General features: G+C 47.4%; 1 protein-coding gene across 1 annotated transcript; it reads right to left on the bottom strand.

Moving 5' to 3' along the window:
* Positions 1 to 9,946: 9,946 nt before the first annotated feature.
* Gnpda1 (glucosamine-6-phosphate deaminase 1) lies at positions 9,947 to 20,999 on the bottom strand. The gene is made up of 7 exons (XM_051163402.1): positions 20,809 to 20,999; positions 20,559 to 20,688; positions 17,295 to 17,396; positions 14,868 to 15,050; positions 13,501 to 13,685; positions 11,598 to 11,772; positions 9,947 to 10,099 (listed from the first exon to the last, which is right to left on the bottom strand). Exons 1-7 carry the CDS (start codon positions 20,908 to 20,910, stop codon positions 9,999 to 10,001), a joined length of 978 nt encoding a protein of 325 aa, XP_051019359.1. The 5' UTR covers positions 20,911 to 20,999; the 3' UTR covers positions 9,947 to 9,998.
* Between the last annotated feature and the right edge of the window lie 6,887 nt (positions 21,000 to 27,886).

Raw genomic sequence — 27,886 nt, forward strand, 5'->3', positions numbered from 1 at the left:
TTCTGTCACCAAAGCACTGATCAAATTTAACCCTAACTTGTGCTTATGTTTGTTGTGTTGGTTGGTGTATATTGTGTTTGTAGCAGATGTGTTTTGTTCTTTGTTTTTGTTCTGGAGATTGACCCAAGACCTCAAGTATGCTGAGCCTGAGCCTGAGTCCTGCCACTAAGTGACCCTCTGCCCCCGCCCCAACATTCTTAAATCAAGAAGGAAGAGTCCCAGAACGCACCTCCCCTTTTTACTCAGGGCACATATGTTGTTGGAACATGTTCTTTTCATGGGTTTCCATCCAGCACATTTTATATAATCATTAGAGTTAAAAAAAACAAGTCGAGGGGGCTGAAGAGATGGCTCCATGGTTAGGAGCACTGTCTGCTCTTCCAGAGGAGCTGAGTTCAATTCCCAGCAACCACATGGTGGCTGACAACCATCCATAATGTGATCTGATGTCCTTTTCTGGCATGAAGGTATATATGCAAATAAAGCACTCATATACACAAAATAAATAAAAATTAAAAAAAATATTAAGTTGAAAAGCCAGGCACAGTGGCACAGGCCTATACTTTCAGCACTCAGGCAGGCAGATTCTGTGCATTTGAGGCCAGCCTGGTCTCAAGAGCAAGTCCAGGACAACCAGAGTGATGGAGAAACCCTGTCTTGGAAAACAAAACAAAACAAAAAACAAAAGAAACAAGGGTAAGAAATGGAAATCAGATGACTGCTGAGTAAATCACTGAGAGAAATATTAGCAGGAATTCAGTTTGGTGTTTCAGTGTAGCCACTGACATGCTCTGGTTCATGAGCTATTTGATAAATTACAATGATCCTTTATTGGAGCTGCTGTGCAGTTTGTTGATGATATCGTAGAAGGGAGTATGAAGCCTTTACAGTCAGGAGGGAAACAGGAAAGCCCTCACTTGTGTGTCTTTTAATGAGTTAGCCTTCTGAGACTTGTTTACTCACCTGAATATTGTAGGCTTTGATTTTTTTTTTTTTTTTTAATCTACTTTTTCAGGGATTCCTTAATGCCTTTACCTCCCTTCCACCCCACCTACCCTAGGTAGGAGAAGAAGAAGGTTAGCAGGGACAAGGGACTTAGACCTTTATAGACTCAGTTCCTTGGGGTGTTTCCACTCTTTGTTGTCAGGATTCCAGCAGTCCAGATAAACAACAAACAACATCAGCAAACGGAAAATAGCAACAACAGCACAAAGCAGCAGCAGCTTCCTTCAAATGTTCTCTGGAGCCTTTCTCTTTAGGAATGTCTTGAAGTGGAGCAAAGTAGTAAAGCAATGTGAAGCCAGGTGACACAAAATGATGCAAAGCAACCTCTTCTCTCTCTCTCTCTCTCTCTCTCTCTCTCTCTCTCTCTCTCTCTCTCTCTCTCTCTCTCTCTCTTTGGACTCTTATTTATACCCTATCAGAGTCCACAACAGGATGTTTTTGCCCCTGGACAAGGCAGTCCCCCAGCTGAAAAAGATCACCCACCTTCTCATGAGGCAGTTTAACATCTCATGTTTGGGACTGAAACAAAAACACCCATGCCTGTAATCCCATCACTCAAGGAGGCAGAGGCAGGTGGATCTCTGTGAGTTCGAGGCCAGCCTGATCTACAAAACAAGTCCAGGACATCCAAGGCTACACAGAGAAACCCTGTCTCGAAAAACCAAAAAAACAGCAACAAAACACCCTTAGATACAAAATAACTTTTTTTTTCTTGAAATACTGGCCATCACGTTGTGTGATTTTGGCCTGCCTTTATCAACTGAGATGCATTTTGTTTAATCTATTTTCAAAAAGAAACCTAATTTTTGATTCCTAGAAAACTATGAAGAAACAAAGCATGGTGGTACATGCTTGTAATCTCACCACTGGGGAGGGAAGATGGGAGATAGAGTTCCAGGCCAGCCTCAGCCATGTAGTGAGTTCCAGGCCAGACTGGGCTACTTGAAACCCTGTCTCAAAAATAGGGAGGGGGGTAAGGGAGAGGGGTAGAAAGGCTGAAGAGATGGCTCAGTGGTTAAGAGCACTCACTGCTCTTCCAAAAGTCCTGAGTTCAATTCCCAGTACTCACATAGTGGCTCACAACTGTCTGATGCTGTCTTCTGGTGTGCAGATGTACATACAAAGTACCAGTATACATAAAATATATATATACACACATAATATATATATCTTTAAATAGGGTGGGAATTTACCCCAAACTGCAAAGCTGGTATTCAAGTCCCTTTATAGCCCATGTTGCTTCCCCATTGTTGACATATGTTAGTGATATGGCACCATCAATGGCCAACACTTATCTGGCCATGTCTTAGACCAATTTTCTTAGGTTTTTTTTTCCTTGTGTGTGTTTTCTGTTCCAGGATCTCTCATCTCTGCATATCACATTGCATTTAATCACCTGTTTCCTTAGATACCTCTTGGCCGTCACAGTTGTTCCACCTATTTTTATTAGTTGTATAGATAAATATCCATTATATATTGACGCATCTGGATTAATGAGAGGCTGAAAACTGCAACATGAGCAAGCCAGTGAAATTATTTTTATTTGTAGCTTTAATAAATTAGTTACCACTCAGGACATTTCACTAGCTTTGTATATAGTTTTAGGTTTTTACCTGTTATTTTGCTGCTCAGTTACCTGAAGAAAGAAATGGCATTTATACACTGGGCAAGTGAATCAATACACGGGGTCAACCCATACCAGTCCTGAGTTGGTGTGAAAGGACAAGCCCACTATCTCAGCTGGACCAGGATGTGCATGACGCATCTTTTCCTGTCTTGAGGTACGACAAGCAGAAAAGCCTGGATCTAGCTGGCTAGATCTGTAGCATGGTCAGTAAGGTTGTTCTAGTTTTTCCTCTTTCCTCCTTCCCTTTTTTCCTTCCTTCCCTCCTCTCCACCTCTTTCTCCTCCCCCTTTTATTTTGAGGCAGGGTCTCTCTGTGTGTCCTTGGCTGTGGTGGGCTGTACTGGAACTCACTCTGTAGACCAGGCTGGCCTTGAACTCAAAGATCCACTTACCTCATCCTCCCAAGTGGTGGACCTAAAGGTGTGCAACATCACACCAGGGCTAAGTAGGGTCATTTTTAGTAGTGGAAGGTTCTAGTTAAAATTATAAATCTCATATATGTTTTTACCAAGAGTAACTAAGGAAGAACCTTAACGCTGTGCATATGCTACCTGCTTTGAAAATGATTGTAAAAAAAAATTGACTAGCAGTCACATTTCCCGAGTACTGTTATGAACACAGCCAGCAGGTGGCAGCAGCAGTTGCTACGTCAATAAAAATAGAGCTACTGGCCCTAATCTTGAACCCAGGAAATTCCACCTTCTTGTGCTTTGGACAGAGGAAGTGAAGGGAGCCACAGAAACATACTTAAAATACTCCAGACCTTGTTCTCAGACAGAACCTTGACGTCAGGGACTATTTTTTGTTGTTTGTTTTTCGAAACAGGGTTTCTCTGTGTAGCCTTGGCTGTCCTAGACTCACTTTGTAGACCAGGCTGGCCTCGAACTCACAGAGATCTGCCTGCCTCTGCCTCCCTAGTGCTGGGATTAAAGGTGTGCACCAGCACGCCTGGCTAGGAACTATTATTTTGGTAGACCTCCTTTGGCCCCTCTGGCCTTCCTGTCACTTGAAGAATGGGGTGGGGGAAGAAAACTAGGAAATTCCCAGCCCAGGGGCTTTCACCTAATGGGATGCGGCAGGGGTGGGAGGGGTTTAATAAAAGATTCTAGAATGTTATTCCTCTGTAATAGGGGCCATCAGCAGGGCTCCTGAGAACCCTGATGACCACTGAGACAGCAGTAAGACTTGGACATAATTAGGATGTTTATGGAAACCTGAACACAGGGTTAGAAAGCAAAGCACGAAAACTCAGGCACCGCTACAGCAACCATTAGACACAGGCTCACATAAGTAACACGAGTGCATGAAAGGCTTTCTGGCTTTAGCTCAAGTTCCCAATACATCAGGTCTAGTTTCCAATATAAAGCCATGCCAGAAGAGAAGCAGACAATGCATACCAGACTTAGATATGATATAGGTTTTAAGTTGACGGAGAAGTAACATACTAAAGTCTTCGATAACAAGAGACGTGAAAGGATAGGAATGTCAGCAAGGTACAAAAGAAAGTTAACAGTTAGACATTGGCAGGCTGGAGAGATGGCTCATAGTTAAGAGCACTGACTCCTCTTCCAGAGGTCCTGAGTTCAATTCCCAGCAACCACATAGTGGCTCACAACCATCTATACTGTGCTCTGATGCCCTCTTGTGGCCTGCAAGTGTATATGCAGTCAGAGCACTGTGTAAGTAATCTTTTTGTTTTTGTTTGTTGTTTTTTTGAGACAGAATTTCTCTGTGTAGTCCTGGTTGTCCTGGACTTGCTTTGTGGATCAGGCTGGCCTCAAACTCACAGAGATCCAACTAGCTCTGCCTCCCAAGTGCTGGGATCAAAGGCGTGCGCCACTACCACCTGGCTTGCATAAATAATCTTAAAAAAAAAAGTCAGCTGGGCGTGGTGGGCCACACCTTTAATCCCAGCACTCAGGAGGTGAGGGAGAGGCAGGCGGATTGCTGTGAGTTTGAGGCCAGCCTGGTCTACAAAGCGAGTCCAGGACAGCCGAGACTATCACAGAGAGACCCCATCTCGAAAAACAAAACAAAGGCTGGAGAGATGGCTCAATAGTTAAGAGCACTGTCTGCTCTTCCAAAGGACCCAGGTTCAACTCCCAGCAACCACATGGCAGCTCGCCAACTGTCTGTAACTCCAGTTCCAAGGGATCTGACACTCTTAAAACAATGCACATAGAATTAAAAAAACAATAACAACAAAACAAACAAACAAAAGTCAGACATTGGCTGTGAATGTTCTTAGCGAGTTCATCCATAGACTGAACACAGCCAGGGAGGAATTATTGAGCTTGAAGACATGCCACAGCCTGTTTGCCCCCATGAAGGCAGTTCTGAGGGGAGGGTTGGGCACAGAGTTTTATATGGAGGGGAGGATAGCTCTTGTAAGTAACATTTGAGTAGGGGAACCTTGGGCTGAGTTCTCGTTTCCATCCCTACTCAGTAGCTGGTGGCATACACATGTCCATGCTGCCTCTTTTTACTACACCAAGTAAAACTTGAACATTCTCTCCATCCCTGCTGAAATGTCTGTACGCGCCTCCACACACCTCGAATATTAGGCTTACTGTTGTACGGATTGAGCTTGTCCCTAACAACTGTGTTATTGAGATAGAGGTTTTGATGTGTGACCCAGGCTAGCCTTGAATTCAAGATCTTCCTGACTTAATAAGGCTTGTACCATACACTGAGCCATTAAGCCTTTTTTTTTTTTTTTTTTTTTTTTTTTTTTTTGAGACAGGGTCTCTCTGTGTAGCCTTGGCTGTCCTGGACTCGCTTTGTAGACCAGGCTGGCCTCAAACTTACAGCATCCACCTGCCTCTGCCTCCCAAGTGCTGGGATGAAAGGTGTGTGCTACCACACCTGGCCATTAAGCAGTTTTAACCAAACTGTTGGTCTGGCAGCTGAAAAACGCAATCCCATTGAGCTGGCTGCCATCCTCTCAACACTGCTGCACACATCTTGAAGCATCTTTATTTTCTAAGGTTATTTCAGGCCCACCATAATCTCTGCCCCAAATGTATGGTGCGCTTCTCTCCAGGGAGCCCACAGTGCATGTCCCACTTGACCTACAAAGGCCCTGGGTGGTACAGGATGACTACCATGGAACTACCAGGAGAATAGACCCCAGAAGCCAAATCTTTGCAAGGTCCCACGTTGCATCAAATGTATCCTATTCACTGGTAACCATTAAGCCTTTTTCCCTATCTCATATGTTTTTCATGTCTATTTGAACCTTTAACATTTTTTATTTTACATTATATGTAATTATACACTCACATAATACACACACACACATGAATGTATGTATGTGCCTGTTGGGTCCCCTGGAGTGGGACTATGGGAATTGAACCCTGGTTCTCTGTATGGCCAACAAGTGCTCTTGATTGCTGGCCATCTCTCCTGCCCTTTCTTGACTGGATAAAAGAAAGTTATCCCACAATGGAACACTGCTGGACAATGAAGAGGAGTGGACTACTGCTACATGCCATGTGAACTAACTTTAAATACCGTCCACTTAGTGTAAGAAACCAAACACAAAAGATGTCATATAACTTTATTTCTGTGACATTTCTAGAAGGAGATGGGAAAGGTGCCTGTGCTTAGCATATGCAACGCCCTAGTTTAACCTTCAACACATACCCCAGATAGAACTATCTATACTCACTTGGAGCTAAAGGGAGAACAGGAAAGGGATGTGGCTCAGAAGTCCCACAACTCCAAACTTAAAACCACGGGATTTACATCGGAAGACTTTACTGGCATATAAATTCTATCAGTACAAGTTTTGAAAAGTAGCTTCCTTCCCCTGTCTGTCATCTGTCTGTCTATCTTGAGATTTTTGAGACAGGTTTTTTTTTTCTGTGTAGCCTTGGCTGTCTTGAACTAGCTCATAGACCAGGCTGGCCTCAAACTCAGAGATCCGCCACCTGCCTCTGCCTCCTGAGCGCTGGGATTAAAGGTGTGGCCTACCACTGCCTGGCATCCCTTTGTTGTTTTAATGAAAAGTCCCAGGCATTAGACTTTCCCAGTGAAGACTCAGGAGCCAGATGCAGGGGTGGAAACCAGCATCAGAGAGGCAGAGAAAGCACCCAGCTGATCTTCCTTCTCAGCAGATGCCCCTGAAGGAAAAAAGCCTTTCTACCCAGCACAAATCCCAAAAGGAAAAGGGCAAAAGCCCAAAGCTCCTCCTTCTCCAAGCTGGCTTAAATCCCTTCTCTCAGTGTCCCTCCTTCCTGTGTAATCCGTCAGCTGGTTTCTTGCTCCACCTCTTGAGGTAGGGTTGATTTTATTTAGCTCTTGGGTTAAAGGTGTGTGTGTTAGGGCTGAGCCATTCCACAACTAGAAACAGATTTTCACAATTCACAAGAGGATGAAATATCCTGTAACACCCCCTACTTTCTTTTCTTTCTTTCTTTCTTTCTTTTTTTTTTTTTGAGACAGGACTTCACTATGTACCTCTGGCTGTCCTAAAACTCACTATGTAGACCAGGCTGGCCTTGAGCTCACAGAAATCCAGCTGCCTCTGTCTCCTGAGTGCTGGATTTAAAGGCAGCTCCTGGTTTCTTATTGTACCTCCTTAATTGGATATGTTGATTCAGAATACTCTGCCAGTGACTTCACTTAACCATACATGCACCTGTCAGTGTTACAATGCTGCTGGGGGAGCATCCACTGAACAGCATTTCTGACCCCTGCCTTATTTTTAATAGCTGATTGCCAGTGTACATCTCAGTTTCTATCAGAACATTAGTGTATCACCCATCTGTTTATTCCAACTGTTTTTCACATATGTGCTTAATTTTTAGTCTTTTTTAGTCTTTAAGACTGAAGAGATCAGATAGTTGCTTTGAGAATAGAGTATAAAGCTATGCTGTTTTATTCATTCCTCACTAGTTTATATAGGGGTGTCACTGTTCTACGGCTGTAAGGAGACACAATGACCAAGGCAACTCTTATATAAAAGCAAGCATTTAATTGAGGGCTTGCTTATTTTCAGAGGATGAGTCTGTTGTCATCATGGCAGGGAGCGTGGCACTGGGCAGTGGTTGAGAGCTACATCCTGATCTGTAGGCAGAGAGACTCTAGGCATGGTCTGGGCTTTTGAAACCTTAAAAGCCACCTCCAGTGACCTAGGTCCTCCAACAAGGTCACACCTCCTAATCCTTCTAATGCTCTCAAATAGTGCTACTCCTTGGTGACTAAGCATTCAAATGTGAGCCTTATTCAGACCATCATAGGTGCCATGTTCACTCTTCATTAGACGCTTTTCCTGCTGGTTAGTTTACCAGTTCTGAATGGTACCTCAGCGTTAACCTGATCTTCAATAGATTTGCTGATGACCTGATTTTCAGTTACTCTCCTGGTGGAGATTGGGGTTCAGTGGCAGCTTTTACTTCCCAAAACATTAAACTCATTTTGCTTTTTCAGTTTTGTCCAACCGTAGACTACAGTAAACAGCCCCCCAAAGCTTCCTGTACATTTTACTGACTCCCACTGTCCTAGTACCCTTCTGTTACTTACTCAGGTTTCTCCAAAGGCAGGCTCTGGGCGAAGAGCAGGTCCTGTGTGCAGCAGCCAGACAGCACCCATCCTCAGCCCCAGGGCCAAGGAAAAACAAGCCAGGCTAGACTGCAGCCTGCTCTGTGACCCACACTCTCTTCTTTCCCTTCAAAGCATGTTTACAGGGGTTTCCCAAATGTATTTCAGAAGATAACCTTCTGCAGTCTGGGGCAGTCTTTCTTCCTTGCCTCCATCTTGCAGCTAAGATGTAAGCTCTCAGTGCCTGCCTGCTGCCACACTCCTTGCCATGATGATGAACTAACCCTCCCAAACTGTACACAAGTCCCCAGTTAACTGTTCTTTCTTCTGTAAGTTGCCTTGGTCATGGTGTCTCTTCACAGCAATGTAATAGTAACTCAGGAGAATGTCAAAGTCCGCAAATGATACATTTTATTTGAAAATACTAGATTTAATAGAAAATATCACATCATAAACAAGTCAATTGATCCATTAGCTTAACATAGAATGACATCACAATCACATATAAAAACTACAAACAAAATGCTGGTACCAGACAGTACTTCTAGAGGGGCCTGGGCCATGATCTGAAAAACTTCTCCTGGAAATAGGCACCTGTAGCTTCAGACAGGCACAAAGACAGAAGAGGAGGCAGCAACTACTCCATAGAGTGAGAATATAAAGACAGGCTGAGCAAAGGAGCCTGGGAAGGGGGCTTGAAGGACAGTGGCTGGAGATTTGTATTTCTGGTGCTCTGAGAACATCAGAGGTGGGAATGATAGGGTCGCTTAAGCAAGGAGATGGTACGGGCGTGTGTATAGTCTTGGCACTCTGAGGAAGTAGGAGAGCACAGCATGTGTGTGCAGATGCCAGGTCTCCACCTTAGGTAAAAAACACTGAAACCATGGCCTTGTCTGAGTGGACCTCCTCACTAGGGAGTGTGTAAGAATGTGGTGAAAGGCCAGGCAGTGGTGGCTCATGCTTTTAATCCCAGCACTTGGGAGGCAGAGGCAGGCAGATCTCTGTGAGTTCGAGGCCAGCCTGGTCTACAAAGAAACCCTGTCCCAGAAAAAAACCAAAACAAAGAATGCAGTGAGAAAAACTGCTTTGATGGGAATAGGGCTTCCTCTTTTCTCTTGTTGGAATCTTGAGAGAAAACAAGACACGGTTGGCCTTTGGAAAGCCACCTTAGCCACCATGCCAAATCCTACCCAGAAAGCCTGCTTACAGGATGGCTAGCTGTTGACAGCAGCGCAAGAGTATCCACTCAGCGGGAAAGGGACAGGCTTCTCCCCTGCTTGGTTCAAGCAGGTAGGGCTGCTTCCTTGTGCCTTATTCAGGTTCTGGATGTGCGCTCTTTCACAAAGATTCTCACGGGCAGCCCTGCACAAGAGGGCCTCTCAAGACTCCAAAAAGGCTATGTCCGAAGTGCACAGGCCACCCGAGAGTGTACTTCCAGATAGGACTTCCTGACGGGAGTGTGCCCATGTGCGTGGGGGCAGAAAGGAAAGCGAGAGTCCTCACTTGGGTATAATGACAGGCAATGACAGAGATCTTCTCTTGATAGTTACCAAAAAAATCATGAAAAGGGGGCAGAAGGTTGGGAACATAGCTCAGTTAGTCAAGCACTTGCCTGGCATGTACAAGGCCCCATGTTCAACCCCCAGCACTGAAGGAGGAGGGGCAAAGTTACAGTGCTCCCCATAGCTAAAGCCCCCAGACAGGTGTTCCCAGCCCAGGATCTGCAGCAACCACAGTGGACTGAAAAGTAATTCTACTCTCCTACAGTTTCCAGAAAGACCTGCCCGTCCCTCTGAGGTACTCAGCGCCACGCCCAGCACAAGCTAGTCACTGTATGGCTTCTTAGCAGACTGGCTTTTCTCAATTTCCTTCTCCTTGATACTGTACAGGGGGTCCACCAACTTGTTGTGAACGAGCATTAAACCTGTAACAAATTTAAAGCAAACAGTAGTCAATGCAGGTGAAAGTTCCACAGGTCTCAAGAGGAACACCATGAGGCTCTCCAGTGGCCTAGAGCAGACCTTGAGCTCTGTGATCTCCAAACACTGAATATAGTTGGTTTCTGGGAAACAACGACAGAGCTCACAGCTTCTGTCAGCCCTGCCACTGTGGGAGTGGGCTGCATAAAGATTATTCTTTTCAGCAAAGGGCAAATCCTAATTTAGCTGCTTAACGAATGAGGATTGCCATTTAAGTGCTTAAAACTAGGGTTTTACAATTATGGGGCAGGCACTCTAGAAAAGCTATCCTCTCAACTGCTCTAGCAGGCATCCTTTTAAAGGAAACAAAGTTCCCCATAGAGCTGGTTCAGTGCCCCAGCTATGGAGTAATGCCTGTACAAGGTCTGATAGAAAAAGCTTGAGGCTCCATGTATTGCAGGGTTACCATATGGTCTGTGACTGCATCTCCCTGACTCCCCAGTAACACATCTCCAGAAACAGACCCTTCCAGTCAAGGACAGAAAGAGGAATGACCATAACATGGAGCAGTACAGTTTGACTATTACTGAGGTCATAGGTGGTGGGCTAGCAAGATGGCTCAGTACAGGTATTTGCTATACAAGCCTGGTCACCAAAGTTTGGTCCCCAGAACCCATATAAAGTTAGGTACAGCCAGGCGTGGTGGCGCACACCTTTAATCCCAGCACTCAGGAGGCAGAGGCAGGTGGATCGCTGTGAGTTTGAGGCCAGCCTGGTCTACAAAGTGAGTCCAGGATGGCCAAGGCTACACAGAGAAACCCTGTCTCAAAAAACAAAAACAAATAAACAAACAAAAATAAAGTTAGGTACAAAGAACCAACTCCAAACTTGACCTCCGATCTTCACAGGTATACCACAGCATGCAAACATGCATAGATCACATACGTCCACATATACACAAAAGACCATAGATGTGGATTAAAATGTCCGGAATAAGTCGGGTGTGGTAGTAGTGCCTCTAATTCCAGCACTCAAGGGGCTGAGACAGGATTTGGAGGCTACAGAGTGAAAATAAAAATAAAATAGGAAGCCGGGCGTGGTGGCACACGCCTTTAATCCCAGCACTCGGGAGGCAGAGGAAGGCGGCTCGCTGTGAGTTCGAGGCCAGCCTGGTCTACAAAGTGAGTCCAGGATGGTCAAGGCTACACAGAGAAACCCTGTCTCGAAAAACAAAAACAAAACAAACAAACAAAAAAAATAGGGGCAGGGTATGGTGGTACACACCTTTAATCCCAGCACTCAGGAGGCAGAGGCAGGTGAATTTCTGTGAGTTCGCGGCCAGCCTAATCTACAGAGCTAGTTCTAGGTCAGCCAGGGCTACACAAGTGAGACCCTGACTCAAATAAATTTAAACAAATGACATAAAACCCAGAACAAAAGTCAGGTCATCCCTCCTTCCTCCCAAAAGCCTGCCTGGGGGTTTGTCCACTGCCTGGGCCCCACCTTTGAAATACTTGACTGTCTTCACTTTGAGCTCCAGGGTGGCATCCTCGTCACATACAAACACGGTTCGGGGATGCTGCTGGAAGGCCGACACAGTCCACATATGGTTCACGCCCTCCTCAATGGCTTTGTACAGAGCGAAAGCCTTGTGAGCACCTGTGATGAGGATCATCACCTGGGGGTCAGAGAACAGGCCAGTGATGGAGACACGCAGCTTGGGTAGCCATGGCAGGAGTCATCTGCAGGCCCCACGGTTGACTCTCAGAAAGGCTGTCCCTGTGTCTGCTCTCTTTCAAGGTCAGAGCATTGACAGTGCTAGTGTGACTGTTATAGTGTGCTGGTGTTTCCTGTTATAGAAAGCAAAGGCAGGGCTCTACTCCAGAGCTAAGATACCAAGAACACGCATGCTGAGAGGTGACCCTAAAGAACTCAGCTTTACAGACTCCCCTTCCGTCTGAAGTCCTCTACTCCCGCCATAGAGTGGCCAGTGGGAGACAAGGTCTCACAGCGTGTAGTGATACCTGGCCTAGAACTCCATCTGCAGACCAGGCTGGCCTTGAACTCAGGAGATCCTCACGCCTCTGCCTCCCGAGTGCTGGAATTAAGGAATGCACTACTGCTCTTAAAGGCAGAGGGAGGAGACAGATGCCAACTTATTTCCTGTCCTTGGTCCTTTCTCAGGTCAGATGCCCTCTGTGGTATGACTGGCCTCCAAACCCTCATGCTTTCAAGAGGCAAGCAGACCCTGAGGGATGGATTCAGGCCACCCAGTGGAAATCCAGGCACCACAACTCACTAACATCCACCTTTCCTCTGACTTAGATGCTTGCTTACAGACTTGAGCAAAGAGACTGGAGAGTAAACGTCTACAGCCATTTCTCACTGAGTATAACGACTCAGAAAGAGAAAGAAAATGCTTTAAGATTCAAATGCACAGGCTAGCGAGTGGCTCGGTAAGTAAAGGTGCTTGCAGCCAAGCCTGACAAGGAGATCATCCCTGGGCCCCACATGGCAGAAGGAGAGAAATGACTCAAGTTCTGAGCTCCATGAGAGTGCTGTGGCATGCATTTGCATACACACAGATACATGTGCAGAGACTCACACATGAGATATATGATTTTGAAAAATAAGAAAAAGTAAAATTCAGACACAGTAAGGAAACTGGAATCACAAAACATAAAATTAAAATGATGTCTGATTTTCTAGGAGAAAACTCCAAAAAAAAAAAAAAAGCCGGGCGTGGTGGCACATGCCTTTAATCCCAGCACTCGGGAGGCAGAGGCAGGCGAATCGTTGTGAGTTCGAGGCCAGCCTGGTCTACAAAGTGAGTCCAGGATGGCCAAGGCTACACAGAGAAACCCTGTCTCGAAAAACCAAAAAAAAAAAAAAAAAAAAAAAAAGAAAGAAAGAAAGAAAAGAAAAAGAAAAAGAAAACTCACTAAAATCATCCCAAAACATTCTAATTACATTTTATTGCCTTGTTGCCCTCAGGCACAGGACTAAGGATGTAGCAGCAGTCTTGGGCTGCAGGAAAGGGGTTCTTTCAAACAGTGACTAACCACAGGGACCAAAAGTGTCTGCTCAGTACCTGGGCATGTACAAATTCTTACTCCTCCATTAGTGGTGCTGAGAGCCTCTGCCCACAAGCTGTGTGAAAGGGGTACATTAGCAGAGAGATGGCCAGGCCCTGGCCCCTAAGACACAGGCAAGACCTCAGGAATGGCCTCACCCCCAAGTTGGAGGAAAAGCAGTGTCAAGACCAGCTGGCAGTTTATCTTTAGTTGTGAAGAGTTCGTCTTTAGTAAGAATGCAGACTTGGTGCCTGCATGGCTTAAAATGTACAAGAGAATGACACTTGGCCCAACCCTAGCAGAGGCTGGGGGACTGAGCCTTGAACTCTCACCTCTTTAGCGTCCATGACAGTGCCGACGCCCACGGTTAGGGCCATGGTGGGCACCTTGGCGAGATCTCCATCAAAGAACCTAGCGTTGGCCAGGATGGTGTCCATGGCCAGAGTCTTCACCCGGGTCCTGGACACCAGACTGGAGCCCGGCTCATTGAAGGCAATGTGTCCATCGGGGCCAATGCCTGCAGAGATGGCAGAGCAGCTCTGAGCCCCAAGGACTGAAAACTTCAGTCTCCTCTGCTCCAAATAAAAGCTTTGAAAACTGCATTTCTTCTCATTTGTACCCTCAATCAGGTCTACCTCAAGCATGTGACCTCCCTCCCCACCTCGTCTACTTGAGGCACACACAGACTCTGGTAACTTGCTTCAGAACTGTGTAAAGTAGCTCCCTCCCACCCTGGACAACTCCCTCCCTCCTGCCCAGAGTTAAAAGTGCTTAGGACTTGCAAACTCCTGCCCTCCCCACTACTATTCTTTTCTTCTTTCTTTCTTTTTCTTTCTTCCTTTTGTCCTAGACTCACTTTGTAGACCAAAATGGCCCCGAACTCACAGCGATCCACCTGCCTCTGCCTCCTGAGTGCTGGGACTACAGACGTGCGCCAGAGCGCCTGGCTTAGAACTCCGTATGTAAACTCAGAGATCTACCAGCTTCCGCCTTCCAAGTGCTGGGATTAAAGATGCTGCCACCATGCCCAGCCCTCTTCTTTCTCTTATAAGAGTTAGAGTAAGGAGTAAAATACCATCCAACTTTAAGCCGAAGGTGACTCCTAACATGACAGCGTGTGGACACTGTTGGCAGCCCAGGGGAATAAGAGCACATGTCCAAGAGGCAGGAGCCCAAGTTCCCATGCTTCTGGGGCCTGGGGTTCAACTGATGACAGCACGCAAGGACTGAACAGTATCTTCTGGAACTACAGAGTCTATGACTAGGTTATGTGGCTGTTTGAAAAGGCAGTCTTTTTTTTTTTTTTTTTTTTTGGTTTTTCAAGACAGGGTTTCTCTGTGTAACCTTGGCCATCCTGGACTCACTTTGTAGACCAGGCTGGCTTCGAACTCACAGCAATCCGCCTGCCTCTGCCTCCCGAGTGCTGGGATTAAAGGCGTGCGCCACCACGCCCGGCCTGGAAAGGCAGTCTTGAGGCCATCAGAAAGAGGACTCCTCAGGTCACAGTTCCTGAGCAAAAGGGCTGAGGCTGGACCTGGGGCTCCCACCCTATACCTTCCCTGCCCCACATGGTGACAGACAGTGTTGCCAGCACTGAGAGGCCACATGGGGGTGGGCATGGCATCCTCTTCTCCTGCCCATGTACTGCAGCCACTCTAGGCCTGGGCCTGGATATGCACTGCAGAACGTGCCACCTCACCTCCAACAAAGAGTTCAATCCCGCCCGCAGCCTGGATCTTCTCCTCAAAGGCGTCGCACTCAGCCTGCAGGTCAGCCGCATTCCCATCCAGAATGTGGGTGTTTTCAGGGTGGATGTCAATGTGCTTGAAGAAATTGTTCCACATGAAGGAATGGTAGCTCTCTGGATGTTCTCGAGGAAGGCCTGTGGGGTTGGGGGACACTCACTCATCTGAGACTGAGCCACAGCCCTCCTCCCAGGGAGAATGCCAGGAGATCACACTGGCTTCAGGGTCACTTGGGAGACTGCCCAGCTGACCCTCCACCATGTAGCTAAGACAGACTGAGCTGGTGTGCAGTCACCCGTGGCCACTATCTGTGGCTGCAGGGCTGGGCTGTGGCTACAGATGGGGGAGGGTGCTGGGAACTAGGAAAGCTTGTTCTGACCCCACTGCAGCTCAGTGGTAGAAGAGCATTTGCTGGGCACATGAGATGCTCAGTCTCATCGCCAGCACCGGCTCATCACCTTTTTGTCAGGAAATGATTACAAGCTGCGGTCTAGAGATACTGTGCAGCAGGAGGCAGCCTGTCCACCCGGGTGGCAGGACTGAGTCCACAGGGAAGGACGCTAGCCATCCCACCTCTCACTCCATTATCCCACTAACCCTGAGCCCTGGCTTAAGCATGAAGTGAGTGGAGAGAACATCAGAGCTTCTCAGAACTGTTATTTTTTTTTTTTTTTTAGCCAGAAGGCTGTTTAAAGACAATTTCAATATTAAGAATATTTAAAGTCAGCTGGGCAATGGTGGCCCATGCCTTTAATCTCAGCACTCGAGAGGCAGAGGCCAGCCTGGTCTACAGAGTAAATTCCAAGACAGCCAGGGCTATTACACAGAGAAACCCTGTCTCAAAACAAATAAGTCAACAAACAAACAAACAAAAACCCAAAAAAGAATCTTTAAAGTCATGCCTTTAATCCCAGACAAAGGCAGACAGAGGATCTCTAGGAGTTCAAGGCCTGCCTGATCTACGCAGTAAGTTCCAGGCCAGCTAAGGTAGCAATAGTGAGGCCCTGTCTCAAAACTTTTTTTTTTTTAAATCAGAGACTGAGAATATTCGTCAGTGGCAGAGCACACACTTGTAATCCCAGCACTCGAGAGGTGAAGTGTGAGGATCCTAAGTTCTAGGCCAACTTGGGCTACACAGCAAGAGCCGACCTCAGGAAACCAAAAGGAAAAAGAAAAAAAAATTCTGTTACATACCATGCATGGATGAATCTTGCAAACATGCTACACAAAAGCCAGGCAAAAGTAGTCAAATTCACAGGAGATGCCTGGAGAAGTCAGATGCTGGGGAAGTGGGTTCTGGCACCCTGAAAGAGGGGGAACTGGGAAGTTGTGTGACAGGAAGTCTCAGCCCTGCAGAGTTGAGAGTTCTGGAAGGAGTCTCAGAGTTGAGTGAGGGCATTCAAGACTTCTCAACTGTACATTAAAAAGTGCTCAAGAAAAAGATGTCCTGTGTGGTGGTTGGGGGCATGAGTGCGTGAATGTAGTACCCTTGGAGGCCAGAAGGGGGTGTTGGATCCTCTGGAGCTAGAGTTATAGGTAAGCCACCTGAGGTGGGTGCTAGAACTGCACTTGGGCCTCTGCAAGAGCAGTGTGTTTTTTCTGGCAGGGGTGGGTGTTCACACAGTCTATGCAATCCTAACTATCCCAGAACTTGCTAGGTAGAACAGGCTAGCCTTGAACTCACTGAGATCCTCCTACTTCTGCCTTCCCAGTGCTGGGGTTAAAGCCAGCATGTGTTCCTAACCAATGAACCATCTTGCCAGTCTTGAGTTTGTGCTTTTTAAACAGAAATGTCTGTTTCCCAGGCTGCCCTCAACCACCTGGGATAAAGCACCCCTGCCTTACCCACCCTTTCCCTAGGCCCTAGTGGTTGGGCTACTTCAAAACACCCAGGTTTGAAGACGGGAAATGTTTATGTATCTTACCAGGTTTCTGTTTGTTTGCTTTTTAATGTTTAAAATGAAACCATCACAAAATGATTGGGTGACAGAAGATCAAGGGCCCAAGTCTCGGCCTCCGCCAAGGGTACCTGGCAGAGAGACCAGCTAAAGGAAAACTGTCCAGTCACAGAACCTGGATCCCAAGCTCTCATGGGCAGGGGTTCCAGAGAGAAGTGGCATGGAGTTGGGGATCAAACAGAGGGGGAAGTGCACCCTCTTATTTAGCAAGTATTCGCTAAAATGGCTGCTATGCAAAAGAAGCCTCTGTATTAACTACGGCATCTTTTAACACAGCTACCAAGGTGAGAGCCATTTCACAGCTGGGCAAGCAAGGCTGTTAGAGACAAGTGCCAATAACTCAGCCATTCCTCCCCAAGGCTGAGCCGGGGAGAGAAGGAACGTGAGTCCCCTAGAACTGAGAAGAACACGAAAGACACTCACCCACGTACTCGTCCATGTTGAAGGTTTTCACGTATTTAAAGGACAGGTCCCCATTCTTATAGTATTCGATCAGCTTCTGGTAGCAGCCAAGTGGGGTGCTCCCTGTGAGTAGCAGTTAGGAGCGTCATCACAACCACAAACATCCTTCAGCTCCCAGGAGGATCGAGAAGGATGTGTCAGATCTGCAGGGCCCACTATGTGCCAGCCCCATCCACCGTGCATCTACTCCATGCTCGGTGGGTGGCTGTACGCTCCAGGGGGCGGGGCTGTGAGGGTCCCACGGGCCCCGCCACACAGCTGACAGAAGTCGCGATTAGCACCTGAGCGAGGGCCAGACTTGATTACTGATGAGATGTTCTAGCAGCATCGACTATGTGCAAGACACAGGGCTGCAGATAGGAAGATAGAGGTTAAGTGCCCTAGAAGTGACCACTGTGTGGAAATGAGGACACAGCCGGGCTGTCAGCTGTGATAGGGCCACCCTGTGCTTCAGAGCTCAGGGGAGACGTATCAGAACAACAGCAAAGTTCTGAGTTGAGCCTCATGAGCAGGTAAGCACACAAAGAGGAGGAGCACAAGAGAGTAAAAGGCAGAAGAGCTGAATTGTGGGTATGGCTCAGTGATGGACCCCATCTCCAGCAATGCTGCAGAAGAAAAAAAAAAGCAAGAACCCAGATTGGATATTGGGTTACTTTAAAACTAACCTTCCCAGATGGGCACAAAGTCAAGGGGAAAGCTTAATGATGGAGTACTCCCTAGCCATGTCTACAGATAAGGAGAAGGAAATTAAAAACTAGTCACCCAGCCGGGCATCGTGGCGCATGCCTTTAATCCCAGCATGCAGGAGGCAGAGGCAGGCGGATCGCTATGAGTTCGAGGCCAGCCTGGTCTACAAAGTGAGTCCAAGACAGCCAAGGCTACACAGAGAGACCCTGTCTCAGAAGAAAACAAATAAACAAACAAAACTAGCCACCCATACATGATTACTGTAGACTCCCAGGGAAAGGTTCCAATATAGGTTTTGTATTAGGCGATATTGCAGAATACTGTGGCAGACCTGTCCTTGGGCCTACAGTGGTTATGGGGCCTGTGAACGAATGCCCTCATTCTTGGGAGGTATGGGCTGCAAGATTTAAAGTGTCAGGGTGTCTGGAACTTTCTTTTATGTGGTTCCAACAACAAACAACATGGGTATACAGCAAATAATCAGAGGGAAAAAAGCAAATGTGCCAAGGTGCTAACTAGTGAATATGGACAAACAGTACTATACTGTTGATTTCAGTTCCTTTGCATATTTGAAATTTTTCAAAATAAAACAACAGAAGGAAAAAAAAAAAAACTCAACCTCATCCAACTGAGATAACTCACTCCTCCTTTTCAAAACTGTCTATTGTCATCCTTCTGCCTCATGATAAACAATCTCACAAAGGCTGCCAAGCCCGCTCTGGGCTTCACCCCAAGGGGTCTGCACCCACCATCCTCTCTGCAGGCCATGCTGTTCCTTCAAGTAACTTCAAGGCCAAGTCACTTCTTCAGGCTGTCCCCCATGCAGCCTTCTCACAGACCTCCTCTGCCACCACATCTGACACAGCTCCCCCTAAGCTACCCCCAGCCTCTCTCCTGGGTCGCCTTTCTCCCCTCCTGCTGCCTTCTAAAACACTCTACATTTTGCTAATTAAGTTGTTTACTCTGTCTTTCCCACTATAATTTAAGCTTCAACAAGTAGGTAGTTATGCTCCCTCCCTACCCCCCTTTTCCTTTTCTTTTTAAAAAATGTTGCTGTTTTATCCCCAGAACTTTAACTGCTTGGCTTACAGCAGGCACTCAAAAACTTATCTACTGAGTGGGGCTGGAGAGGTGACTTGGCAGCTAAAAAGACTCACTTGCCAGGAATGGTAGTACACACCTTTAATCCCAGCACTGAGGGGAGAGGCAGGCAGACCTCTGAGTTTGAGCTGGGTCTGGTCTAGCTAGCCAAGACTACCTAGTGAAAGATTTCCTTTTAACTCTTCGTATATCTTTGTGTGAGACTCTGTGTGAGCGCAGGTGCCTGCAGACCCCAGCAGAGGGCTCTGACGCCCTTGGAGCTAGGGTTGCAGAAGGTTGCGAGCATACCGGTAAGGGTGTAGGAACTGGACTCAGGTCCTCTGCAAGAACAGCAGTGCTCTTGACTGCTGTGCCATCTCTCCAGCCCAAGATAGTTTTAAATGTTTAATTATTTTTTAATCAAAAGAATACTTCAAGCCAAGCGTGGTGGCACACGCCTTTAATCCCAGCACTCGGGAGGCAGAGGCAGGCGGATCGCTGTGAGTTCGAGGCCAGCCTGGTCTACAAAGTGAGTCCAGGTTGGCCAAGGCTACACAGAGAAACCCTGTCTCAAAAAAAAAAAAAAAAAAAAACACACACAAAAAACAAACAAACAAAAAAAAACTTCATGACATCAAAATTCAAACTTCCATGTCTATAAAGTTTTATTGGCATATAGCCACACACATGCACATACACACTGTCTGTGACTATATTCCCCCAGCCTACACTGGCAGAATGAGCTACAATAGCGAAGCCTGAAATATTTTACTGCTAGGTTATTTGCTGCAAAAGTTTGAAGGCCTTTTTTTAGTGGATGGGTCAGACAAAACCACTAAGGCCAATCTATCTCCCCAACTGTGAAAGAAATATTTAGGATACTTTTGAGGCACCTGGCCAACATATCTTCCTGTAAAGGTAACATTGCGGCTTTTTTCAGAAGACATTGGGGGTTTATAATCAAGCTTTAGAGAAAATTTGTTATGACTAACTTCTTAGCTCTCCCATGACCAGTCCTCAGCCTGTAGCCCCTATATGCAGGTAACAGTTATCTCATAAAAGGAATGCCTTAGAGCGCCCAGGCTAAGATAGGATGGAAGTCCTGCCTCCATCTTAGGTTTAAAAGCCATCTTATACGAAAGACAAACCAGGTTCCTTCCGGTTTATGATTAAGCCTCTGTTTCTCAAGGACTGCGTTAAGCCCCACCTGCGACTTTAACTACAATGGCTCTTTACTGCCTGTTCCAGGAATGGCAATCACGCCTTTGTTTTTAAAAGTTATTTATAATCAACCCTACCTTTGTTTCCAAAGGTCATGTGACCCACCCCCACTACTTTATTATGACTACCTGTTATGGTTACCTTGTTTTGACCATCTGTTCTGTAACCCCATCTATCCCTCCTCCCGCAATTTGGAAGCCCGCTACCGCCGCCCCCCACCTCTTTCCCACACCTTACCGGTGGGGAGCCCCAGGGTGAAGTACTTGTCAGGCCCTGGGTTAAACTGGATGATGCGGTTCCTAATGTACTTGGCTGCCCACTCGCTGGCCTGTGAATAGTGTTCCAGGATGATGAGCTTCATTTCGTCCTGCAGCGTGGAGATGACAAGGTGGATGAAGGCTAGGGCAGGGGGCAGCAAAGGCTGGGGGTGGGGGTGGGGGGTGGAACAGAGTTTCTTTAGTCAAGCTACAGCTTTCTCCCAGCTCACCGGTGAATAGGTTTGGGTCACGGGCCTCCGCGAACCAACCACCAGGAGGCGGTAGTGAGCGGTCAGTCCCTGGCTGGGGAGGACCTCACAAAGCCCTAGCATTTTCTGGGCCCGTTCCTTCCTGCGTAGAGCTGGAGTCAAGCAGTACCTGCCTCTTCGATTTCAGGATAGGGCAAGGTATAAAGAGAGGCCGCCCGTGAACCACAACGCATACAGCTGGCGGACCTCTGTCAACTACCGGCCGGGACCTGCTCCTGCCCACATGCCCATCCTCACCCAGGACAGGTCCTCTGCCTCGTCTGCCTTCGCTACCTGATGTGCCGCGAGGTCACCTTGGGGTACTAGAGGAGGACGAGGTGAGGCATGGGGAAGGGCGGGGGTGCTTTCCGCCCTCCAAGCTTTTCAGAGCTTTCAGGGGCTTTAGTCCCCCACCCCCCACCCCAAAGCACCAAGGGATACAGATAACCCTGCGGCAGGAGGATTAATGGCTCGCCGTCTGTCCGCGCGGCCCAGCGTCCCCCTCCCAGACTGCGCTGGCGTCGCCCCTCGGGTCTGCCAGTGATCAGGTTCCGGGGTGGCGGTGGCGGGGTCGCTCCCACTTACGCGCACGCGTCCCCCCCGGCTGCAGCGGCTACAGTACTGGTGGCCGGGTCGGCGCGCGTCACGTGGGCCCAAGTCACGCGGTGCGCGCGCCGCCAGCTGACTCAGGGCCTGCCCTGCCCTGCCGGGCCACGCCCCCTGGGACAGCCTAATGCCGCCTCCTGACCTAGGAAAAGAAGCCAAATGTGTGTCCCTTAGATGTTAAGTGCAAGGTGGACAATGACTCTGGCTGCTGACTGTGCGCCCGCGGCACCCCTCAGCCTGGGGTGGTGGGCACACAGACACAGCAGCAGCCAGGGTGGTTGTCCACTAAGCCCTGGACAAGGTGCCCGGGTGCGGGCCTTAGGAGAGGTGCATTCTGTCTAACCGAGCGCTGTGTGCTTTGGGGCCTTTGATACAGCTTAATCTACAGCTAAATCTGGCTGTTAGGAAAAGTATGTGCTTTTTTTTCTTATTCACATAATTCTGACCTTGAAAAGGACACTTGTTGTTGCTGTTGTGTTTTGTTTTGTTTTTTGAGATAGGGTATCTCTGTGTTATCTTGACTGTCCTGAACTCACTTTGTAGACCAGGCTGGCCTCGAACTCATAGTTCTCCACCTGCCTCTCCAGCCCCAAGAAAGGGCTTCCACATCACTGATCATCATTGGAGGAAGTCAGGACAGGAACTCAAACTGGGCAGGAACTTGGAGGAGCTGATGCAGAGGCCATGGAGGGGTGCTGCTTCCTGGCTTGCTCCCCATGGCTTGCTCAGCCTGATTTCTTATACAACCCAGAACCGCTAGCCCAGGGCTGTGGGGACCCGTGCCAAATTCTGCCATGTCAGAAATCCTGTGCTTAGGCTGTATGCTGTGGCCTTGGAGTTGCTGACCTTTACCTCACCACGAGGTCTTGTGTTCTAGGCTATCCTTGGACTATTTACCTTTGAAAGAAGTAGAGAAGTCTCAACTAGGAACTACTCAGAGAACTAGGAAGTTCTACAGGGAGCGGTTTAGGCTATTGCATTCTTGCCCAGGGGCTAGGGTGAGTGAGATAAGAATAGATCCTATTGACCTTGCCCTATATATGTTCCTGCTAGTCGGCAATAAAGTGAATCTTGATCAGAAATGTCCTGACTTGATTCGTTATTTCTCGAGTCTCTGTATCCTACTTTCAATCCCCACTCCCTCTTTCAGGTGAACCCTGATTTGATTTTTCCCACGGGCTGGGACCCAACATAGGCGTGGCTCTCTCCACAATGGGCTGGGCCCTCTCACATCAATTACTAATTAAGAGAATGCCCTACAGGCTTGCCTGTAGCCTGATCTTACAGGGGAATTTTCTTAGCTGAGGTTCCTTCTTCTTCTCCTCCTCCTCCTCTTCCTCTTCCTCCTCCTTCTTCTTCTTTTAGGTTCCCTCTTCTAAGATGAATATAGCTTATGTCAAGTTGACATAAAACTAGCCAGCACAACTGACCCCTTGTGTACTTGATATACAAGCCCATCACAGTTAAGCTACAGCCTTTCCTTCCTTGTTCATTCCCAAGATCGCACCTTAGTAAAAACATCACAATAGAAAATATTTTACAAACTTAAAAGCTGTTGTTTCAAGTGAGCCCTTCCAAGAGTCAGGTGCGACTGTTGGCACTTTATAGATGTGCATATTTATGTGTGGCCTCACAGGCACAGTCTGGGACCCATGGTAAGCTCTTTATAACAGGGAAGAGATTTCCTAAGTCCATCTAGCTCTCCCAACAGCAGTCTGAAGGTGTCTTGTCCTGTCTCCTGGTGACATGGCCTTTCTCAAACCACAAGGTGGCTGTAAGGTTAAAGGAAACTCCAATTCCCTAAACTCCAAAGGGCAGTCCAATATCCAGACAGGAGCTGGACCTGGGCCAAAGGAGGGTTTCTGATACTTAGATAAAAGCCAGCATTCCTCAGGAAATTGTGGAACTGGTTCCCATCTGCCAAAAGGAGTCATTTCCCCTTACCTCTGGCAGAAGGGAGATATAGCTGTCTATGAGGCTAGCGCGCGCGCGCACACACACACACACACACACACACACACACACACACACACACACACAAACCATGCTGGTACCATAGGTACCTGTTACACATGTCAGAGTCCATGCTCGTCTCCCAGCCCTTCTCATGCCCCTCCCCTACCTGACACTGCCTTCATTTAGCCCATGGGCTCCCCCAGTCCCCACCCCTCAGTTACTCATTCTCCTTATAACCCTGCTATTCTCACTATTTTTTGCTATTTTCTCTCCCTGGCTGTTTTCCTTTCTGTCACAGAGAGCCCTGATCATGTTCAATCTGCTGGCCATGTTCAGTCTATTTCTTTCTCTCTCTGCTCTGGCTGTTCTCTCATATCTACAATAAAAACCTTCCCCTTAATCATTCCATGGAGTAGTCATATGCTCAATTTATACAGTGGCCATATTTAGTTCTCTTGACTAGTTTTACAGTGGGAAGACCTAGGGCTCATCTGCCTCTTCCACTGGCTGTATGCATGACTGTCTTGGTCAGCGGGAGGGGTGTGTGCTAAAACCAGAGGTGGTGGAGTCCATGCAGGAGACTGAGGGACTTATTCTTTGCCATTGTGAAAGGCATTATTATTATTGCTATTATTATTATTTAGTTATTTATTTTGGTTTTTTTTGAGACAGAGTTTCTCTATGTGGCCCTGGCTATTCTGGACTAGCTTTTGTAGACCAGGCTGGCCTCAAACTCACAGCAATCTGTCTGCCTCTGCCTCCCAAGTGCTGGGATTAAAGGTTTGTTTGTGCCACCACACCCAGCCCTGGCATTTTTTTTTTGTTTTGTTTTGTTTTGTTTTGTTTTTCGAGACAGGGTTTCTCTGTGTAGCCTTGACTGTCCTGGACTCACTTTGTAGTCAGTCCAGGCTGGCCTCGAACTTACAGTGATCTGCCTGCCTCTGCCTCCCAAGTGCTGGGATTAAAGGCGTGCGCCACCACGCCCGGCTGGCATTATTATTTTTAATCTGCTTTTAAACTTAATCAGAAATCATATCTCAGCATGAGGACTGCAGATGCTTCACAGGGACATTCCAGCCTCGATCTCCAAAGTCATCGGGTAGCACAGGCCTGGGCTGCAGCATCTGCACCCAGATCTTTGTCTCTATGCAGCTGACCCCATCTCCCTTGAGTTATTCCTTCTGGCCTTTGTTCAGCCTGGAAGCCCTGGAGCTAGCCAGCCTGGGGACTAATCAGGAAGGTCTGGGGTTGTGACTGATCTGGCTGCTCCTATGCTCTTGAGGCAGTAATACAAGCAAATGGCCTTTTATCATCTACAGTAGTGTTAAATGTATTACAAAGCTATGTAGCCAATCTCTAGAATTCTTTTTCTTCTTTGAGGGACAGGGTCTTGCTACATAGCCCAGGTTGAGCACATGTGCAAGCTCTCCCTCTCTCTCCCTCCCCCCACCCCCACAGAGCTTTTTTTTTTTAGGTCCTGGACATTGAACCTAGGACTTGATGCTTACTTCGCAAGTGCTCTCCCACTGAGCTATACTCCCAACTCAAGGGCTTGCCCTCATGATCCTCCTCCCTCAGCTCCCCGAGTGCTGGCATTACAGGCCTGTGCCCCCATGCTCCAACTTTCTCATCTGGCCAAACTGGAAGTGAATGCCCACTAACACCAGTTTCCCATTTCCTCTTCGCCCAGGCCTCCCCACCCACCCCCAGTTGCTGACAGCTACCTTTCTAGTCTCTTGTCTTTGGTGTTTGGCTAGTCTAGATTGCTCTTGTATAAACAATGTGTCCTTTTGTTGTTTTTGTGCTCCAGGGAAAACGCAAAGTTAATTATCTGCCTTCAAACTGAGATGGTACCAACAGCCCAAAGAGTGACTCATACAAGCTTACCTGATGAGTAAAATGAGTTTACTGGGGTTACTTTCAGAGTAATGAGCTGACTGCAGGCTCCCACCCCACACCCCATTTCCTGAGCTTCTCTTTTCTATGACTCAAGAGCAAGCGTAGCTTAGAGCCCAGTGAGAGAGTGACGCACACAGAGCCAGACTCTGATATGTTCATGTGGACTCTATCTCTTATCAGGGATCCGTTGGTCTCATCTGACTGGGAAAGCTGTCTTGTTTCATTGCAATCTGGCAAAAAGATGAGATAAATTGAAGCTTGCAACAAAATGGAGTTACCCAGCCCGGGAGTCAGAAGACAAGTCTCATTACGTTGGCTTGTTTCATATAACCATGTCTACACGGTTCGCTTATGTTGGAGTGTGGGGCAGAACTTCCTCCTAAGACAATGATATTTCACTTTATATGACATACTTTTAGCCGCTGTCTTCTATCCATCAACTTAACTGCTCAATTCTGGTACAGACATATAACAATATCAGGACTGCAAACGCATGCGACCCCTGCAAAACAGCTTTGTCAGAGAGTACAGGGCTGTGGAGGCTCTAAGCGTTTGATAAACTCCTCTCATTTCCAAAGATGCCCAAGTTAGTGCTTTTTCCACACTCCCTTCAGTCCAGTTGTTTCATACATTTTACTACAGTAATATGATGTTTTGTTGCTCACCTGTATGCCTCTATGCCTCCGCTTTGTGTCACGGCAGCAAATATCTGGGACAATCAACTTCTTTAAAAGGAAAAGACTGTGTGTGTGCGCGCGTGTGTGCTCGCCTGTGTGTGTGTCTGTGTGTCTCTGTGTATGTGTTTGTGTGTGTCTGTGTGTGTGTATGTCTGTGTCTGTGTGTTTGTGTGTTTCTCTCTCTGTGTTTGTGTGTCTGTGTGTGTGTGTGTGTGTGTGTGTGTGTGTGTGTGTGTGTGTGTGTGTGAATTCAGGTGCCCTCAGAATCCAGAAGAGGGCATCAGATCCCCTGAAGCTGGAGCTAAGTGCATTGGAAGCCACCGGACTGAGGCACCAGGAGCTGCCCTCGGGTCCTCTGCTGAAGCAGTACAAAGTCTTAACAGCCCTGAGCTCACAGTGACACTGCTTCCCAAGTGCTAAGATGATTATGGGTATGTGAATTCAAGGCTAGACAACATGCAGCTAGTGAGTTCTAGGCCAGCCACCAACGCTACAGAGTGATACCCTGCCTCACACAAAATTAAAACAAAGAAAGAAAGGTTTATAATTCTCAGGGTCCCAACATTCTCTCCAAGGACATGCCTTCATTTGCTGGAAGACGTCTGTGGTGGCTAATTTTGTGTCAAATTGACATAGTCTAAAGTCATCTAAGAGGAGGCAGCCTCAACCGAGAAAATGCCTCCATAAAACTAGACTGTAAACAAACCTGTAGAGCATCCATTTATGCTTTCTTTTTCCCTCCCTCCTTCCGTCCCTCCCTCCCTCATTCCTTCTCTCTCTCTTTCCCTCCCCCTCTTGCTCTCTCTCCTCTTTCTCTCTTTCTTGCTTGCTTGCAGGGCATGGGGTTTTGAGGCAGCGTTTCTCTTTGTATCCTCAGCTGTCCTGGGATTCCATCTGTAGACCAGGCTGTCCTTGAACTCAGAGATCCACCTGCCGTGGCTTCCCGAGTGCCGAGATGAAAGACCTATGCCACCATGCCCAACTAGTTAGCTTTGCTAGTTGGGGGTGGGGTGGCAGTTTGAGACAGGATTTTTCTATGTAGCCCTGGAGCATTTTCTTAACTAGTGATTGACATGGGAGGGTCCAGTCCATTTTGAGTGGGGCTACCCTTGGGCTGGGTCTATAAAAAACCAGGCTATGCAAACTATGGGAAGCAAGCCAGTAAGCAGCACTCCTCCATGACCTCTGCATCAGCTTCTGCCTCCAGGTTTTCATCCTATTTGAGTTCCTGTCCTGACTTCCATCAGTGATGCACAACAGATGTAGGGATGTAAGCCAAATAAACCCTCTCCCCCCCCCCACCCACCCAAGTTGCTTTTGGTCATGGTGTTTCTTCATTAGCAAAAGCAACTCTAGCTAAGACAATTTCCCAGTAGGTCTCACCTCTTCAAGTTTCTATCACCTCCTTCTAGGACCAAGCTTGCAACTGACTTTCTGTACATGGTCATTTGTGGGGGACAAGTATCTAAACTGATATGGGAAACACAGCTCAGTGGTAGGACACTTGACTGGGATGCACATGACCCTTAGTTCAATCTCTGGCACAGAAAAGGAATCTGAACTGTAGAGCCAGCCTAGCATCTCTCAGTCTCATAAAGGAATTTTTAAAAAGATTTATTTTCATTCTGTGTGTATGAGTGTTCGCTTGCATTTATATATGTGTATCATATATGTGCCCAGTGCCGAAGACAGCCAGAAGAGGATGTCAGATTCTCCAGAACTGAGGTTACAGAGCTGTGAGCCACCATGTGGGTATTAGAAACTGAATCTAGGTCCTCTGCAAGAACACCAAGTGCTGCCAACTGCTGGGCCACCTCACCAGCCCCTCCGCGATAACTTTTAAAACTTTATGTAGAGCAAGCTTCACTCTTTGTGCTAAAGTTCTGCAGAGTTTAGCAAATGCACAGTGCCACATGTCTACA

Source organism: Acomys russatus, chromosome 20 (genome assembly GCF_903995435.1).
Source record: "Acomys russatus chromosome 20, mAcoRus1.1, whole genome shotgun sequence".
Classification (NCBI taxonomy): Eukaryota; Metazoa; Chordata; class Mammalia; order Rodentia; family Muridae; genus Acomys; species Acomys russatus.

Bases quoted from the DNA above. Each gene is read 5' to 3' on its own strand.
- Gnpda1 (XM_051163402.1), bottom strand. From the start codon at position 20,910: ATGCTAGGGCTTTGTGAGGTCCTCCCCAGCCAGGGACTGACCGCTCAC. The intron at 17,397-20,558 runs GTAAGGTGTGGG...TGCTACTCACAG, and splicing joins CACCCTGGGGCTCCCCACCG to GGAGCACCCCACTTGGCTGC. The intron at 13,686-14,867 runs GTGAGGTGGCAC...CCATCTCTGCAG, and splicing joins GATTGAACTCTTTGTTGGAG to GCATTGGCCCCGATGGACAC.